Below are 18,167 nucleotides of genomic sequence, written 5' to 3' on the forward strand. Positions count from 1 at the left end.
AGCCTGCTAAAGTTGTGCTTCATGTGAATTAAATGTGTGTCGTCTAATTGGGCTTGTAAAGAACTGTCACTGGTTTATAACTTTAGTATTTCAGATATTTCAACGGCATATTTCATACAACCAGTGACATCACACGTGACATTCTTATCTCAGTTTTGACAAGCCTGGCTCTAGACTACGTTCACACTGCAAGCAAAAGTGGCCCAAATCAGAATTTCAGAAACAGTATGAACATCACAAATCACATGGAATCTGATATTTTCATTTATGATTCAGACCACTTCCATATTTGGCAACGTCCGTGGCAACATTTATAAATTAAAAAAAATGTTCTCCGATTATCAGGACATTGCAATTATTCACGAGAGACCCATTTAAGGCGGCCTTCGTTATGAAAACATTCACATTTGAGTCGAAATCACCAAATCTACCAGCCTTCCACCAATGTGGTTCATCAGAAATAAACGTAACACGTAGTTGTATTTCTTCACCCCCTGTGGTTACAAATGATGCACTCGTCCCATTCTGTGAAGGCCGAGCAACTGCCAATAGCTGTGAAAGAGGTGATTTGGCATGCAGATGAGAGGGCACTTCAGCATGTCCAAAAAACTCTCTTGTACACTTCGTGCTAGCTTTTCATTGGTTAAGGTTGCCGACCCCTGCTCTAGGCGGAGCCTCTCACAAACATGGAAGACAGCTGCGATGGAGGTTAATCAGTGGAGGAACAGTGAGGTGTGCTTCAACGGCATCCATGTTTACTCCTGTATGACAGTGGGCCGTGTGTGACGTCTTTGTTATTGTTCATTTTTTGAGCAAGTGGGTCAGTTAATGACCTTGACCAGTTCACACTGGAATTTAATATTGCCCACATTTAAAACCACATTTAAGCCAAACAACAAAAATCTGATCTGAGCAATAAATCAGAATTGAGCACTGAGGCTTGCAGTGTGAACGTAGCCAAAGACATTCCACCATACACACTGTGTCAGTTTCTTCTGATCTGTACATGTTTGAATTTCATGGTAAGACTCTGAATATTCTGTTCAAAACAGCACAAGTGCAGTGGGATATTTGAGAGTGAGGTACAAACTGAATGAGACCTCAGTTTGACCCGTTAAAAAGAACCGACGTCTGGACCGCTGGTTGATTAAAAATCGGTTGCTTGTGATTCATTGAGCCAAGAGGGATTTGACTTTTCTCAGATTCTTCCATTTAATTTATCTTTAATGTGCAGAATTGATAACGACTTCCAAGGCAACACACACCAAAGCTTTGCTCATTGAGCCTTTTTGGTCTCACTACACTAATATTGTTGTTGTTACACAATCAAAATAATCTGTAAATATCATATATATTAATTAGTACTTGAAGCCAAGTGAATTAAACTGAGCAGTATTTACCGTCTCTGCTTCGACCTGTCGTCCCTCAGGAGAAAGAGGGGATCCAGTGGGAGGCCAAAGACGAAGAGGAGGAAGAAGAGGAGCCGGCAGGCGAGGAAGAGGACGACCACATGGAGTTCTGCAGACTGTGTAAAGATGGGGGGGAGCTGCTTTGTTGTGACACCTGCCCATCTTCCTACCACATCCACTGCCTCAACCCACCTCTCCCCGAGATCCCCAATGGGGAGTGGCTGTGTCCACGCTGCATGGTGAGCTCACAGTCCTGATGCTATTTCATGTTATTTGTGTGAAAGACAAAATGTTCGCCGTCGCTGTGCGTCAGTTTAAACGTGTGTGTGTGCAGCCCTACCCACATTCTGTGGTTTTAAAGTATATGAAAAATGGATGAAATAGTTGAGCTTCATTTTCTAAACTCACTTTTTGTAAAAGTTAAACTTTTCTAACATTTAGAGGAAATTTTTTTGCAAAGTGCGTATATATATTTGAACTGTACATATTATGATGATTTAACAGAGTTAATTTCCCGTGAAATGGCTCGACAAATGCCTGAAATATTCTGGTGTAAAAATGAGCATAAACGGGAATGGATGTTTAAGTGACGACTTTGTCTCAGGCGCCTGGAAAAGAAGGCTTGTCTAATTTATAGGGCATTTTATTCCTTAACACACAGCTAAAATGTATTTTTTTTCACGGCTGTTGTCAGTATTTTGTGATTTATGGAGTGATAAAAAGAGATATCCCAAATTCCCTCTGTAAAAAGCTGCGACTCAAATATGTCAACAAAATGATACGAGCATTGTGAACCTGACTTTATCCAATGCTCCAACTTCTGTTGTGGAAATATAAGCAAATGAGCACACAGTTGATAAGATAATGCCTCATTTGCATATTTAAACATACATTTTCTGCACATAGTTGATAAGATAATGCCTCATTTGCATATTTAAACATACATTTTCTGAAAAACTAATTGTCTTAATGTAACTAATCAACTGAGGAAGTTGCGATATCTATTAGTAGCATCTTTTTCACCCCATTCACCTGGGGTGTCCCCCTGCAACATGAACTGAGACTCTGAGGGTGGCCGGTTAGGGAGACGGAGGCTTACTCCACCGGTGAGCCTTCTAGACCCGTCTGAGTTGTGTTGACCCCAGTGATGCACTTTACCTGCTCTGACCTGAAACCTCCCTTATTTTCACCAAGATCATTGTTGCAGCATTATTGCTTTGACACGATTTGACACAGCTGCGTGTATCACAGCACCTCTCTTTTGTTTCTCAGTGCCCTCCCCTCAAAGGTAAGGTCCAAAAGATTCTGCACTGGACGTGGGGAGAACCCCCGTTGCCAGCCGAACCACCCGACGGCCCCGACGGCAAGCCAACCGATCCGCTGACCAACCCTCCGCTCAAGGGCCACCCAGAGAGGGAGTTCTTCGTGAAGTGGGCCGGCCTGTCGTATTGGCACTGCTCCTGGGTCAGCGAGCTGCAGGTGAGATAACAGAAGTTGGTCTAATCTCAAATTAACATTTCTGCTCTCTCTGGCCCCCGGGAGCTGCAGCAGTCAACAGAGCCAACGGAGTTCTCACTGGTCCGTCTTTTTTGCAGTTTAATATCAAACCACAATGCATGTTCTTTCAGCCATTTATCTGTCATGTTTTTAAGTGCACATTGTTTCACACCTCAAAGCCGTTCAAACTGCGACCACAATTACGAAGCCATTCAGAGCACTCAAAACTAGCTGACATTTCATTTAGTGATGTCTGAACAATTGCTCGTTTAGTTTTGGCCCTGGAGAAGTCGGCCTTCCTTTTCTAATTTATTTCGCCTTCGTCAAATCCATTCTGGAACGTGAAGTAGTTAATCAAATCAGTCTCAACGCCGTGGATTGCTGATATAACGCTGTCTCGGAAGAAAAGAAAAAAAAAACGTCCTTTTGCCAGAGGTGCTGCTGAGCCGAATTGATTGTTTGGTTCTCTCTGTGGCCGCGCAGCTGGAGCTGTACCACACGGTCATGTATCGGAACTACCAGCGCAAGAACGACATGGACCAGCCTCCGCCGTTCGACTACGGCTCCGGTGAGGAGGAGCTCAACAACGAGAAGAGGAAGAGCAAAGACCCCCAGTATGCCGTGATGGAGGAGCGCTTCTACCGCTACGGCATCAAACCAGAGTGGATGGTCATGCACCGGATAATCAACCACAGGTGGCTGCTCACAGTTACACACACTCTTATATCTTACAACGTTGTTTTACAGCCTTGACGCTTTTTGCTGGATCTCAGTTTGGTTCATGCTCGGCGTCATCTTGCTTTGATGGAGATTATTCCTCTCGGCACAGCATATTTCAGAATATGGGAGATGCTGGGGGTTTGAAATGTCAGAAAAAGAGCAGTGAGGGACAAAAGTACACTATTTCCTATATGTTTTCCAGATATTTATGTCACTCATATGTACGTATCTCAGACGGATTCAGTTTATAGTACGATCACAACTATATGACATATACTCTAGAGTTGAGTCGTGCATTAAAAAAGTTGCTTTCTATGTTTAATCCCTTTGCAGCTACAACTGCAGGAAGGACAATAAGTTACTTGTTTTGTATGTAATGTGTGTCATGTCCCAATAAAAACATCCTTATAAAGATCTTAAGAGGACAATTTGCCACTTTTTATGAGGATATCCGCATGTTCCAGATTCCGCTCAAAAACAGAGCGTCCTTGTTCTTCTTCGCTTGCAAAAATGGCATCTCAGAAATGTGCGCGCGGAGGATGTTGTGGACAAGCACACATTTTACAGTGTTTTGGTGTTTTGGCTGACTAGGATATTCAGTAGTAGTTCTCCTAGCCAGCGTGTAAGAGCCAAGAAATGCAGTGGAGGGAGTCCGAGGCTGCATTAGCCGTGCAAGAGGATATGGCCCGGCGGGGACCCGCCGGGTGTCAGAAACTGGCACCCAATGTCCCACTGTCATACCCAATGATGTATCTCTGGGAGCAGAGCTTAGCTTTCCCAGTCAATAGAGGACCCACTGAGGTATTTATTGCTTCAGTTGTCTACATCCACCATCAAAACTGATTGGACATCCACATAAAAAGGTGGTGAATTTTCATTTTTTTACTTCCATTCAAACGGCTAAAAGCTCTCGTTTTTTGTTGTTGTTCATGTTTACTCTTCCCTGCAGCTTTGATAAGGATGGCGATGTGCATTACCTGATCAAGTGGAGAGACCTGCCCTACGACCAGTGCACCTGGGAGGTGGATGACTTTGACGTCCCAGAGTATGACCGCCACAAAGCTTCTTACTGGGACCACAGGTTGGTTAACAGCACGGACAAGTTATTTGAACCATAGCTGCTTTTACATCTCCTTTTATAGAGTGGGTATGAGGGTGAGGACGAGCAGAATGAGTCCCCGGGTCCTCACAAATAAAGAAGGCATATGCTGCTGTCTCCCCTCTGCCCTGCCCTCTATCTGTGATGCCCCCCACCCCTTTTTGTTTTAAATCTGCTTGACTCATCATGTTGCTGCAATTATTTGCCAGGGAGCAAATACTAGGGGAGGACCAACGCCCCCTGGTGGTGAGGAAAGGAAAGAAACTGAAAGAGGACCACCCAAAGAGGGAGGTCCCTCCTGATGCTCCCATCATAGATGTAAGTTGGGATGTTCAGATGCACTCAAAGCCACTAATTCTAATGATTTAGCGCAATGAAGGTGCTGTATCTTTATTCTTTATGCTGCGTGTATAATTCCTATTTACATTGGGCTAAATGTTACTCCTGTATTCACCAGCCAACCATCAAGTTTGAGCACCAGCCGTGGTACATTAACGCCACGGGGGGAACACTGCACCCGTACCAGCTGGAAGGTCTGAACTGGTTGAGGTTCTCCTGGGCTCAGGGCACAGACACCATCCTGGCCGATGAGATGGGCCTCGGGAAGACGGTGCAGACCATCGTGTTTCTCTACTCACTCTATAAGGAGGTGAGGGAGAACAACAACGTCATATTCTTTTATTACAATAGCATGTATCACATTTTACAAGATTCTTACGGTACATATGATAATGTCGACCTAGAATAAAACAAGTTTAGAGGAGTAAATGATGAAACATGAAGTTTATCTTGTGATGTGTCATGTTCCCCCCCCCCCCCCTTCTCCCCTAGGGTCACTCTAAGGGGCCCTTCCTGGTGAGCGCGCCCCTCTCCACTATCATAAACTGGGAGAGGGAGTTTGAGTTGTGGGCTCCGGATTTCTACGTGTTGACTTACACCGGAGACAAAGACAGCCGGGCAGTCATCAGGGAGAACGAGTTCACCTTTGAAGACAGCGCGGTGAAATCAGGACGCAAGGTGTTTCGCATGAAGGTGCCTCATGCACGCACGCCAGACCCTGTTTGAATACTGGTTTCACATACCTTGCTTTAGTTTGTTTGAGCCTAGAAGGGTTGAGAAGTTAACATCCTACCGGACGATTTGAGGGGGGGGGGGATAAGACCGAGATTTTCCTTTCAATTCGGTTGACTCCGAGAGCCAGACCTTCAAAAAGTGTTCTTGAGACTGATCTCGAGTAATGCAACACTGCCCCTTGTTAACCTGTCACCCCCCTCTCCATCCCCTAGTAGCAGAGAGAGCTAAGGGGCAGAGGGGCTGTTTAGTTGAATGTATTGGTCTCGTCTGCCCGACTCCTTGATCCTTTATCTGACTGAGGTTTGTGCAAGTTAGAATATATGACCCCCGACCGTGGCTCTAAATATCAGCAGCGCTGCGTATCGATGAATCCACGGCGCTGTCCGTGGTGCTGAAGATTTGTGACTGCGTTGCGCGAACTGTTTATTGGGTTGTTTGCTAGTCGCGGGTGAACAAAAAGGAATCCGGGCCCCTGTTTAAAATGAACAAATCACATGAATTCCTAGTTACAGAAAAAAAACATACATTTTTACTGCCTCATTCAGCTTAACATGAGCATAAAGTATCATTAGCGATAACTTCCTTTTCAAGGACTACCATGGCAAACGTTGCAGTACCAAATCATTTCCCTCCACCATATAATCCCACGTCTAAATTGGTCATGATCAGGTGCATTTTGTTGCCGTTCTTCCTTTGCAGAAAGACACACCCATCAAGTTCCACGTGCTGCTGACGTCCTATGAGCTGATCACTATCGATCAAGCCATCCTGGGCTCCATCACATGGGCCTGCCTGGTGGTCGACGAGGCCCACAGACTGAAGAACAACCAGTCAAAGGTAAAACTGTGTTTCTGGCACTGAAACAGCATGGATACTATCAGGGACACAAAGGAAAAAAAACAGGAAAGGAGCAGGAACACAGACAGATATGGGGAGGAAATGTTTATCCATGAAACAAAAGGACTGATTTTGGAGGTAACATTGGAGTTTCACATGCAGGAAGTTTCACAAGTTTCACTGTATTCTTATTTGAGGCGTGTGTGTCATATCTCGTACAATGTGTCCTGTCCAGTTTTTCAGAATCCTCAACGGGTACAAGATCTACTACAAGCTGCTGCTCACTGGGACTCCTCTTCAGAACAACTTGGAGGAGCTGTTCCACCTGCTTAACTTCCTCACCCCAGAGCGCTTCAAGTAAGTCCTCCCTCTCTCATCTTTATCACTCGCCCGTCTTTCTCTCCTTTTCCATCTTACCAGTATCTGCAAGCTGGTGCATCAAATAGATCCCCACCTTGAATTTATGGTTTGAATATGAATATAAATGATCTTATCTGCTTTGAATTCTTTCTTTGTGCAGCAACCTCGAAGGCTTCCTGGAGGAGTTTGCTGACATCTCGAAGGAGGACCAGATCAAGAAGCTCCACGACCTGCTCGGCCCTCATATGCTCAGAAGGCTCAAAGTGGACGTCTTTAAGAACATGCCTTCAAAGACAGAGCTGATTGTCAGAGTGGAGCTCAGCCCCATGCAGAAGTAAGCACTGGGAACTAAAGACACAGAGAAATGTATTGCTGCTTTCCGTTTCATGTGGTAAAACTTAAAATGTCCATTTTCTCCTATATACAGTAGTTTCTATACATTTTACTCATTGAATGCTTTTTAAATATGAATGAGAAAAAATTAGATTTTTTAAGATTTTCCAGGAAACGCTGCTGCCATTTTGGGAAATAACATAATTTTCACTTTGCATGTTGTGAAAGCTTAAATGCAATTAACCACTATAGCTTTACAAGCCGTACTTCACTGTCAGAATATTACATGCACTGCCAGGCTTATAATCACATCAAGTTTCAAAGAGGCTATTTTTTTTTGCAGGAAATATTACAAGTTTATTTTGACGCGGAATTTTGAGGCACTGAACTCCAAAGGTGGAGGGAACCAAGTGTCCCTGCTCAACATTATGATGGACCTGAAGAAGTGCTGCAACCATCCCTACCTGTTCCCAGTGGCTGCTATGGTAAGACAGCGACGTTAAGCACAGTTTAACATTTAATCTCAATAAATCTTGCCTCGTGAAGTCGAAAGACAACAACCTGTACGCCAGAAATGTAAGCCTTTGTCTCTTGGCTGAAAGACCCTATTTATATTTATTTATTGATAAAAGTATTCATATATTTTTGTTTCTACTTCTTTGCAGGAAGCTCCTGTGTTACCCAACGGCTCGTATGATGGAAACCAACTGGTGAAGTCCTCAGGAAAACTGACGCTGCTTCAGAAGATGCTGAAGAAGCTCAAAGATGAAGGACACAGAGTTCTCATTTTCTCTCAGGTAGCAGTCGAATACATGTTGTCTCTGGGCTGGAAGCCACAGCTTTCATTGATTGGTGGCCATGAAAATCCAGCCATCCATGTTTTTATCAGTTGTTAGGCGGTGAATCAGCTCATATTCCAGACATCTAATCAAAGATCGTTTTTGCGTAGAAGGGCAGATTGTTCTTAATTTTAACATTTTATTTTAATCCTAGCTACAGAAACCTGTAATAGCATTTTAAATGCTATAAGCATTTTTTTTTTTTACAGATGACAAAGATGTTGGATCTGCTTGAAGATTTTCTGGAGGTGGAGGGTTATAAATATGAACGTATTGATGGAGGGGTTACTGGAGCCCTCAGGCAGGAGGCCATCGACCGCTTCAATGGTGAGTTTGTGAATTGAGGATCCGCCTTTGTGAGTGAGTGTGGATGCCTGTTCTTCTTCTACTCACTCTCACACACAAACCGCCCCCCCCGCTTTGTTTTTTTTGTGTTTTTTTTTGCCACAGCGCCGGGCGCTCAGCAGTTCTGCTTCTTGCTTTCAACACGAGCCGGAGGTCTTGGCATCAACCTGGCGAGCGCCGACACTGTCATCATCTACGACTCTGACTGGAATCCTCACAACGACATCCAAGTACGCATTTTTTTCCCCGAGACCTTCAAACGGACACTTGCATTCTGTTTTTGTAGCTTTTAACCTGCAGGTCGTACGACTGCTGCTGCGTTCAAGACGACTCGGGTGTCGTAATTTTCCCAGTTGAACTTTCCAACTTTCGACCTCCAAGCGTTCCAGGTGCACGACGCCAAACGTGAACGAAAAACATGTCTGACTTGACGTTTCTGTGTGTACACACACTATTTTGGCATTTTTAACGTTGGACTGTTTTACTGTAACCAGCTAAATATAAAACTGGAAAAATATTTTGAAATCAGTTTACATGCAGAACAGGTTTACTACATGGTAATATGTATTTAATTAAATACAGTCAAATACACTACAATATGCGCTTCCATTGCTGTGTGACGTCAGACAACTGCGTCTTCTTGCGGGTTGATGGATTTGTGTTGCGTTGATTGAGTTTACAAATAGGAACGTTCCATTATACTTTTTATAATAGGAGGTCAGAAATTTCCGAGTTCCGAGGCGTCCTGATCGCAGCATAATGTGAATGCTTTTGTTCATTTCAGCTATTCCCTCCTCCGTCCTCTCCTGTAACTGTCCCTTTCCTCTTGGCCCCTCTTTCCATTCTCCCAGGCTTTTAGCAGAGCCCATCGTATCGGCCAAAACAGGAAAGTGATGATCTACCGCTTTGTGACGCGGGGCTCGGTGGAGGAGCGAATCACTCAGGTGGCAAAGAGGAAGATGATGCTGACCCACCTGGTGGTGCGGCCCGGCCTCGGCTCCAAAACTGGCTCCATGTCCAAACAAGAACTGGACGATATCCTCAAGTTTGGCACTGAGGAGCTTTTTAAAGATGAGATGGAAGCCATGGGTATGCGAGCCATGGGTACGCGAGCCATGGGTACGTCTGCACTTCCATCGTTGCACATCAATGTGTAATGACAATTGGAAGTTTAGTCATTTTTTGTGTTTTGCAACAGTAAGTTTCCATTCATGCCGTCACTTTCAAATGCAGAAAAGCTTCTGTTTGTGCTAATGTCTGTGCTCCAGCAGATCCACATTTCCACAAAAGCCAGTGTAGCAGGAGACAGGTAGAGGCTGCAAATATCAGTAAGAGAGGGTCTGAAAAACAAGTGACAAAATTACAAAATGCCAGGGAGTCCATATAATTGTTGGTTATGCAGTCATTCAAAAGTTGTCTTTTAGGTCAAATCCAACATATACAGAGGAGGCCACACCCGAAAGTTAGTTTACAAAGCAAAACTACTTCACTTATGAATGATCGATCCCAGAACCCATCGTCTGTCTGTCTGATCAAGACTTCCTATTCCGTGCTCAGCTCATTGTTACCTCTTTTGCTCTCCACACGGACCGTTCAACTGCATTCAACCTAAACCTGCTCCGACGTAAACGAACTACAAACCTAAACTGCATGCATATTAAGGCAGAATCTGTTTGTAGAGATTAATAATAGATTATACCATGAATTAAGCAAAACTACGGGAGTCTGGAGGTTTAGCCAAAGGGGATAGAGTTAGTCTGGGCTAGCCACCCCCCCCCCCCAACTTTTCAACTAAACTAACAAATGCAGCCACGAAACCTGGAATACCAGACCTCCATCTTCAAAAAAAAAGAAATAAACAAGGCAGGAACAAATGAAACTAAAGTTGTCAGAAAACTGCTTTGTCTGGGAGGCGGGACCACACAGTAATCAGCAGACCAGGAAGGAAAAGCACAAGAAGGGTGTGTGTGTGTGTGTGTGCGCGCGGGGGGGATATAACACCCTAAAGTCAGTGATTTAGTTTTTTCACACAATCAAACCCAATCACAAACAAAGCAACACATTTACGAGCGTGACAACACGCCAGCCACAACATTATCTCTGCCACCGATATGTTTTACATTAACATTGAATATGAAACGAAATTTGCAGTTTCAAAGCTTTAGACACAGACACAAACACGTTTTTTATTTTGTTGGTCATCCACTAAGAGCTTCTCGTCAACAGGTGACAGCAAAGAGGGCGAGGAGGGCAACGTGATTCACTATGACGATGACGCCATCTCCAATCTGCTGGACCGCAGCCAGGACGCCACCGAAGACACGGAGATCCAGAACATGAACGAGTACCTGAGCTCCTTCAAGGTGGCTCAGTATGTGGTGAAAGAAGAGGACGGAGAGGTGAGGATAAAGCAGTTTCCTTTAAGCCTGATGAGTCAGCACGAGTAGGGTCACGCGAATGAAAAAGGAGGCCGCCGGTTTGTTCGTACAGCAGACTCGAGATCTCAAGAGATGGTTATTTGCCTCTATATAGAACAAGATAACTTGATTTTAAAGAGGAGTGATGTGGCTGACTTTAGAGGTCCGGGACATTGTAAAAAGGTATCATTGGACGAATAAAAAAATAGACACTTTGTTAAATGTTTAACGATGTAGGAAAGGTTTTTAAGGCCTGGAGGATGCGTAAAGCTGAATGTAACGAAAGAACTGTGTCTGTCTATAATGAAATAACTCGCAGGCTGCTTTTTATTTCACAAGGGTTCCACCAGGAACCCGAGCCGTTTAACGTGGTGCCTTGTTACTTTGTGTCGGCACATTAAAACATAATTACACAATGAAATATTGACACATATGGTGCAATATGTAACACAAAGGCCTTTAGAAAAATACTGAAAGCCGAGAAATTGTTTCTCAGTTAAGCACAACTGGTTGATATGTTTTTAGAGAAACCATGTATCCGGATAAAATCATTGTGTTGAAATGATTATTTAGTTTGTCATGCCTCGTGCCCCTGATTTTATCTTCAGGGTCAACTGTTCACAAATAAGTTTGGGATTTTAAAAAGCTGACGGTATCATTGTTGGAAGATTGTTCTTTTTATTTATTTGCCGCAGACATACAGTGATATATTCAGTATCTTCTCTCTGACACATCGGACTAAATATCAACATGTGTCTTTGTGTGTCCTCGTGCAGGAGGAGGTGGAGCGGGAGATCATCAAGCAGGAGGAGAACGTGGACCCGGACTACTGGGAGAAGCTCCTTCGCCACCACTACGAGCAGCAGCAGGAGGATCTGGCCCGCAACCTCGGCAAAGGCAAACGCATCCGGAAGCAAGTCAACTACAACGACACGACCCAGGAGGACCAAGGTAGGCTCTTTCAACTGACGCGTGGCGCTGGTCTATCAGGACTCACAGCTTGTTGTTTTGCCTTACGCCTTTACCGAGACTCATTTTAAACGTGTTATCCTTTAAAGGGACAGTGTGGAGCATTTAGAGGGACCTGTTGGTTGTAATCTGCCACTAGATGTCACCAAATCCTACACACTGGCCCTTTAATATTATCATACCAAATTAGTTCTTGGTTGCGTTTCGGAAGCAACAGCCCTTTTTCGATTCTTGCCCCTTAAAATGTTACATCTTGGTGCCATAGACTGTATATAAAGAGTGGATGTAGTCACAGTGACGTTACCCATTGGTTTGTGGACTATGTTTCAAAATCTCGAGTTTGGAATTTTGGCCGCCGCCATCTTGTTTTTATGCAAATAGATACCACATAAGGGGGTGAAGTAAGATCGAACGCTGAATCAAACTTTTTTTAGATGACCAAAATATTGCAGTTAACCTCCATGAACTGAAAACACATTGTGAAAGGGTTAAAGTTCATGTTAGCGACCTGCCAATCACAAGGTAGCCTAATCAACGCACATTCGCTTGACTCAAATAACACTGCAGCTAAATAAGTAAATAATGGCACAGTTTGTCGGTGTGATCATCTGAGTCACATTATGAGAAAACTACTGTTATAGTAAACGTGTTTCTGTATTTGCTTTGTGATAATATTGCACAGGCCAGCGTAAAACCCTCTCTGCTGGCTTCAGTGCAGGTCAACAGCTCTCGTTGTGGCATACGATCGACTCTGATATCAAACTCAATAACCCAATCAGCTAATTCAATAACAGAACAGTGCCACTCACACCTCACGTGCCTGGCTTCATTAGTGAGCTCATTTAATATTTTGCGTGTATCAGTTCAGGCGTGAACGGCACAGAAATGAATCTGTGTTTATTAAATTCCTCTTAGGTTGTAAGTCTCAACAAGAGCTGTTGACCTCCATTAAATCTGCCACAGAGTGTGTTATACTGGCCTAAAGCTCCCTTGTATCTCACGCTTCTTTTTCATCGTTCAACCCAATCTATTGCATCCTGTAGTTGTACTCTTAAGAGTCCTGATTGCCACAGTTCAACAGCAGTTGACTGTTGAGAGTGTAAAGATTTCAAAGCCCGTCACAGCTCAGAGTACCCTCTAAGTTTAAAGTGACTGCCTGGCAGAGGAGTCAACTCTCACCTCACTTCCAGAGGACACAAGTGGTGTGGCTTGTGCGTGCCAAGCTGTTGTAGTGGTCTGTAGTAATCTGCAGTGCCATGGCGCCCCCAGGTGGTCTCCAACAGAAGCGATCGCCATGTGCTGTTTCTCTGTGATGTGTTGCTCAGAGTGGCAGGATGATGTTTCAGACAATCAGTCGGAGTACTCCGTGGGGTCCGAGGACGAGGACGAAGATTTCGAAGAGAGGCCCGAAGGTAGGCGGCAAAATAAATAAAAGGAATGCTCTTAAGATGTGACACCACAACACAACACATCCCAGTATCGATTCCTCTTCACACAAATCCATTTTTAATCAAACTGTGCCCGTGGTAAGACACTGGAGAGAGGTCCTCATAACAATGCGTTTTATTTTAATTTTTTTTAATATCTTTTGCAGGTGGACGCAGGCAGTCTCGTCGGCAGATGAAGAATGAGAAAGACAAACCTCTGCCACCCTTACTGGCACGAGTTGGGGGCAGTATTGAGGTATGAATTTAACAGGATATCCTGTGCATCTTAAAGTGGCGGTATATGAACCCCTGTTTTTGACAGCGTGACATGCGAGGCAAGGGGATAATTCTTCATTCTTTAAATTGTGCTTAATGGGGGAAAATCTGGGGATAAGTGGCCACTATTTTTTCTCCGTAACAAACTCAGAGAGTGTCTCTTTTAAGCGTGTAAAGCATGACTACCCTGCAGCCGATCCTGTGCCCTTGCCCATCACTCTGTGTAACGAGGCAGCCAAGGACAGAGTTATTACTTTTACAATATGAAACTGACAGCAAGCAGCATCATTAATTGCACTGTATTACAGCATGCAGTTCAATAATACTTCCTCTTTCAGATATGTTAACACCATTGTCTGTCTAAAGTGGTTTCTTCTCATCACAAAGGTCCTGGGGTTCAACGCCCGCCAGAGGAAAGCCTTCCTCAATGCCATCATGCGCTGGGGAATGCCTCCTCAGGATGCTTTCAACTCCCACTGGCTGGTTCGAGACCTGAGAGGGAAGAGTGAGCGGGAATTCAGGTGAGGCCTCGAATATACTGAAACCGTGAAACTCCCAAGTAGTGTTATTTGTTCAACTTAAAATTCTCTTTTCACACAGCACATTTTTTAAGTCAAGGGCTGCCCGCCATCCAGTGAAGAGGTAGCTCTGGGCTATTTAATTCGCTCCTCACATTTAATTGGTTAGCCCAAGGCAAAGCTCCAACAACGCTCACATTAAGTTTGCTCAGGTTGGACTTTCCAGTTTCAGGGTTAGTTCATTTTAGAAAGCACCAGAGCTAAACGTTACATAAATAAATATTCAAGTGAAAACAAGTCGCCCTGAGTTGTGTTTGGTGCATTAAAGCAACTGTACTTAAATAATACTTTCACTATACTACTGCTATTGATCCTATGATTACCATATTGCAAATACAAGCACCGGTACTACTACTGGTGCCTTTACTAATGAAGCTAGATTTATACATATCTGTGTTAATGAGGGGTTACTGCTATCGATGTTTTTGCCATTATTGTATAAGTGTGCACGCAAAATTACCTTTGGATTCATGACACGTGCACACAGGCCTATTTTATTCTCATCACCGTGCAGATGTTATTAAAGCGAAATCATTCTAAATAGACACAATTTGCCGGCTATTTGCGGTCAGCATACCACTACCACGTCCCCATTTCTCTAGAAAAGCAAAAGATTTTAACAACTCAACAATGGCTACACATATGCAATTTCATGGCACTAGATTGTGGAGGGAGTAGCATGATCATTATAGGCCAAGTCAATTAAAACAACATTTCAATATGGACATTCTTATATACGCCATTGTAAGGTAGGACTTGGACACTCTGTTATAGTAGAATATTTTAATTATGACACTATTTGATGAGGATGAATATGCGTCAATTTGACAGTTATTTTAGACATTTGGCCAGCACATTAGTAAATGAACGATTTTAAACATTGTTGTTTGTTAAGGCCTTTTTTTAATGAATACGGTATTAATATGCTAGTTAAAACATTCAATCGTTTTCAAATTTTTTGACAGTCGGGCCTTCATCCTTTGTGTGTTCAGGCAGTTCTAGATTTGTTTGCAAAGTAACATCAAATTCCGTTAAGAATTGAATCCCGGATTTGTGCGTAAAATGTTCCTAAGAACAGTTTAAGCAGACATTTGTGGCCCGCTATTACTACGACCATTACTCTTAACACTGTGTTCCTGCTATTATTATGACTACTATAGAACTACGTCTACTATTGCAATTTTTCCACATTACTTACTTATCATGGCACCACTACTGCAATTACTTCTGCTAATATTACAGCTAAATACTATAGTTCAATTACTGATAATCCTCATTCTAAAACTACTACTGCCTCTGCTACATACAAAATGAAAAAGAACAAGTAGAAAAGCCTCCATACAGTATCCTTTTATGTCCTTTAAAATCTGATAATAATAGTTCAAGTGCTTCTCCTACTAGTGCCTTTTAGAATATGGTGTTAGTGCTTGTAACCACAGAAGAATCACTCTTGTCACATGCAGTGTAAAGTGTTTTTTTTTTTTTTCCATCAGGGCCTATGTGTCTCTGTTCATGAGACATCTATGTGAGCCAGGGGCAGACGGAGCAGAGACCTTTGCCGATGGAGTCCCACGTGAGGGACTGTCTCGTCAGCATGTTCTCACCAGGATCGGCGTCATGTCCCTTGTCAGGAAAAAGGTAAACCGGTTGTTGAACCGAAGACATCTTCAACACAGAATACCAAGTCGTCTGCTGGAGCACTGTGAGATCAGAGACAGTAGGTCAAACTGTTCAGGCAGAGGCAATTGCAGTTAAGAGGAAAACATATGTTTTGGGGGGTACTTTTTGATGTGACTCATCGTACAAACCCAGATTTTGAGCTATGTAGCTTCTGCATCTGGGTTAAGAAAAGACAAATGGTTTCTGGAGTTTGAGCTTCAGCTTTAAGAGTTTGTGTGTAAAGTCATAGTAATGTTTTTAGTAATTTATAGTTTCAAACTAGTGATTCACTAAATCTGGTTGCACCATTAAAACTTCATAAATGTCTTGGCTAGTTAAGACTTTTCTACATCTTTTGGGTAAATTGGTTGCTAGGAAATGCTGTCCAATCAAAAGCAGTCAGCTATGTAAACAGGAAGTCACTGTCGCATCACAAACTGTAGCATAGTTTCCAAAAGGTTGCTAATGCTACAGTTTTAGGGGGCTAAGTGATATATTAAACCTACCTGCCAGATATGACTTCTTTTATTAATATATGTAAAACATAGAAAAATGTGTTTCTAACTCTAACTAAAACACATTTCAGAGTTAGCTAAAGCTAACGTAAACTAACCACTACTATTAGCTAGGATCAATTAGGCTAACATTACTAGCTTAACATTATTTAGCTAGTCGTCAAGTGTCATATTACTGGCATAAAGTTTTTGTGTATTTTGTATTTTTGATAGATATTATTTATAATCTTCCTGGTTTCCATCATTCGTGATCAAATGTCAGGTCGGATATGTTGACCATGGACTGTAGTTTTTCTCTAAATGGGTTTTACGTCAAGTTAGCATGCTAACGTTAGATTTGCAAACTTCTTAAGTTAGCTACAGTTACATGTAACAACTAATCTTAGGACAAACTTTAGTTTTTTGTGGTGCATTCTGTTTTGAAATGTATAGTTTATTGTATTTTGAACTTTCATTTGCATTGATTACATTATAGTGACATTAGACTTTGTGTCTACCTGCTCAGCGACTGTAGATGAAATTAGTTAGCAGTTAGCTAAATCTGGTACAATACATCTCTTCTTCTATTAATATGAGATTAATGTTTTTAATTAAAATGTATTGCCCATAGTCTGTGACAAATGTCCTTAAAAAATAAAAACAACGTTTATATTACAACTGGGCTAAGTTTGAACTGAAGAAGAGTTGGTGCAACCGGATACAGACAAATTCAAACAAAACTGCAGGTTCAGTATGCCACGTGCATGTACAATGGAGTTCTTCCTCATCCCTTATTTTCGGAAAGTAAGCCATCTCATGTAAGAGTAGGATTTCTTGTTTTATCACAGTTGAACCGATCCCTTTTTTCTTTTTGTAGGTGCAAGAGTTTGAGCATGTCAATGGCAAGCTGAGTTCCCCAGATCTGATTCCCATCGGCATGGAGCTGAAGAAACTGACTGAGAGTTTATCTTCTGACCCCAACACCCCTGTGCCAGCCAGCCCTGTCGCTACACAGCCAGGCACACCCGTCCCACCAGGTCAGAACTAAGTGTCGGTGCTGATCATGTTTTCTTTTTGTCCGACTGTAAGGTGAACTTTATGTTTAGAACACGTTTTGGCTGGAAATAAGTTTGAGTTGTTGTTGTTTTCTGGAATGTAGAGAAGACGGAGTCTTTCTTGGGTACCACTGAAGACAAGGAAACCACAGAGCAAGATAGCAAGAAACTGTCAGAGCAGGAAGTGAGTCCTTTCTTTCTTACACTATCCATCAATGTCATTCTGTTGCCCTTTATTGTCTTATCCACCCTCTCATGGTTCATCACACTTTAACAACGCTCATCTTATCATCCTCAGAAGACGCTTCTGTCAAACTTAGACACTTTTTAACTCGTCTTTCTGCCCTCTACCGACTTTGCTCTTTCTCCTCCTGTTGCCCTGTCTGTTTTTACCTCGGCAGTCTTCCAGTGCAGAGCCAGCATCCGGACCTGAGAAGGCATCTGACAGTGAAGAGAGCAAGGCCAGCTCAGAGGAGAAGACAGCAGATGAGAGGGACAGAACCGAGTCACCCTCTGCAAAGGCCGAGCCATCAACCAACTCAAAAGAGTCCGCTTTGAAGCAGACAGAACTACCATCCAGTCAAACCTCACCTAAAAGTCAGTGGTGCATAATGATGTGCTGCAATTTTATTTTATTTTACCTTTTACTTAATTGAGTCCTTTTTTTTGGTTGTCCACAGCGGAGCCCCTCAAAGAAACAGAGAAGTCCTCAGAAAAAGGAGATACCGAATCTTCTCTGGCAAAAACTGAAGACAAGGAAAATAAGCCAGGTATACATG

The 18,167-nt window shown here is 42.9% G+C and overlaps 1 protein-coding gene across 1 annotated transcript in view; it reads left to right on the forward strand.

Moving 5' to 3' along the window:
* Window positions 1-18,167, forward strand: part of chd5 (chromodomain helicase DNA binding protein 5) — a gene marked incomplete at both ends in the record, with an annotated part of 42,919 nt that overhangs the window by 19,696 nt on the left and 5,056 nt on the right. Inside the window, 25 exons of the mRNA XM_079184191.1 lie at window positions 1,430-1,648; window positions 2,682-2,888; window positions 3,390-3,601; window positions 4,576-4,707; window positions 4,935-5,043; window positions 5,183-5,374; window positions 5,557-5,757; window positions 6,499-6,636; window positions 6,872-6,993; window positions 7,157-7,330; window positions 7,673-7,814; window positions 7,995-8,126; window positions 8,378-8,495; window positions 8,619-8,743; window positions 9,365-9,617; window positions 10,740-10,912; window positions 11,707-11,881; window positions 13,225-13,311; window positions 13,494-13,582; window positions 13,990-14,123; window positions 15,674-15,818; window positions 17,211-17,370; window positions 17,493-17,572; window positions 17,790-17,985; window positions 18,069-18,158. Of these exons, the coding sequence (XP_079040317.1) occupies window positions 1,430-1,648; window positions 2,682-2,888; window positions 3,390-3,601; window positions 4,576-4,707; window positions 4,935-5,043; window positions 5,183-5,374; window positions 5,557-5,757; window positions 6,499-6,636; window positions 6,872-6,993; window positions 7,157-7,330; window positions 7,673-7,814; window positions 7,995-8,126; window positions 8,378-8,495; window positions 8,619-8,743; window positions 9,365-9,617; window positions 10,740-10,912; window positions 11,707-11,881; window positions 13,225-13,311; window positions 13,494-13,582; window positions 13,990-14,123; window positions 15,674-15,818; window positions 17,211-17,370; window positions 17,493-17,572; window positions 17,790-17,985; window positions 18,069-18,158 (3,805 nt within the window). The remainder of the gene's footprint in view (window positions 1-1,429; window positions 1,649-2,681; window positions 2,889-3,389; window positions 3,602-4,575; window positions 4,708-4,934; window positions 5,044-5,182; window positions 5,375-5,556; window positions 5,758-6,498; window positions 6,637-6,871; window positions 6,994-7,156; window positions 7,331-7,672; window positions 7,815-7,994; window positions 8,127-8,377; window positions 8,496-8,618; window positions 8,744-9,364; window positions 9,618-10,739; window positions 10,913-11,706; window positions 11,882-13,224; window positions 13,312-13,493; window positions 13,583-13,989; window positions 14,124-15,673; window positions 15,819-17,210; window positions 17,371-17,492; window positions 17,573-17,789; window positions 17,986-18,068; window positions 18,159-18,167) is intronic.

The sequence above is a fragment of the Pholis gunnellus genome (assembly GCF_910591455.1).
Source record: "Pholis gunnellus genome assembly, chromosome: 3".
NCBI lineage: Eukaryota > Metazoa > Chordata > Actinopteri > Perciformes > Pholidae > Pholis > Pholis gunnellus.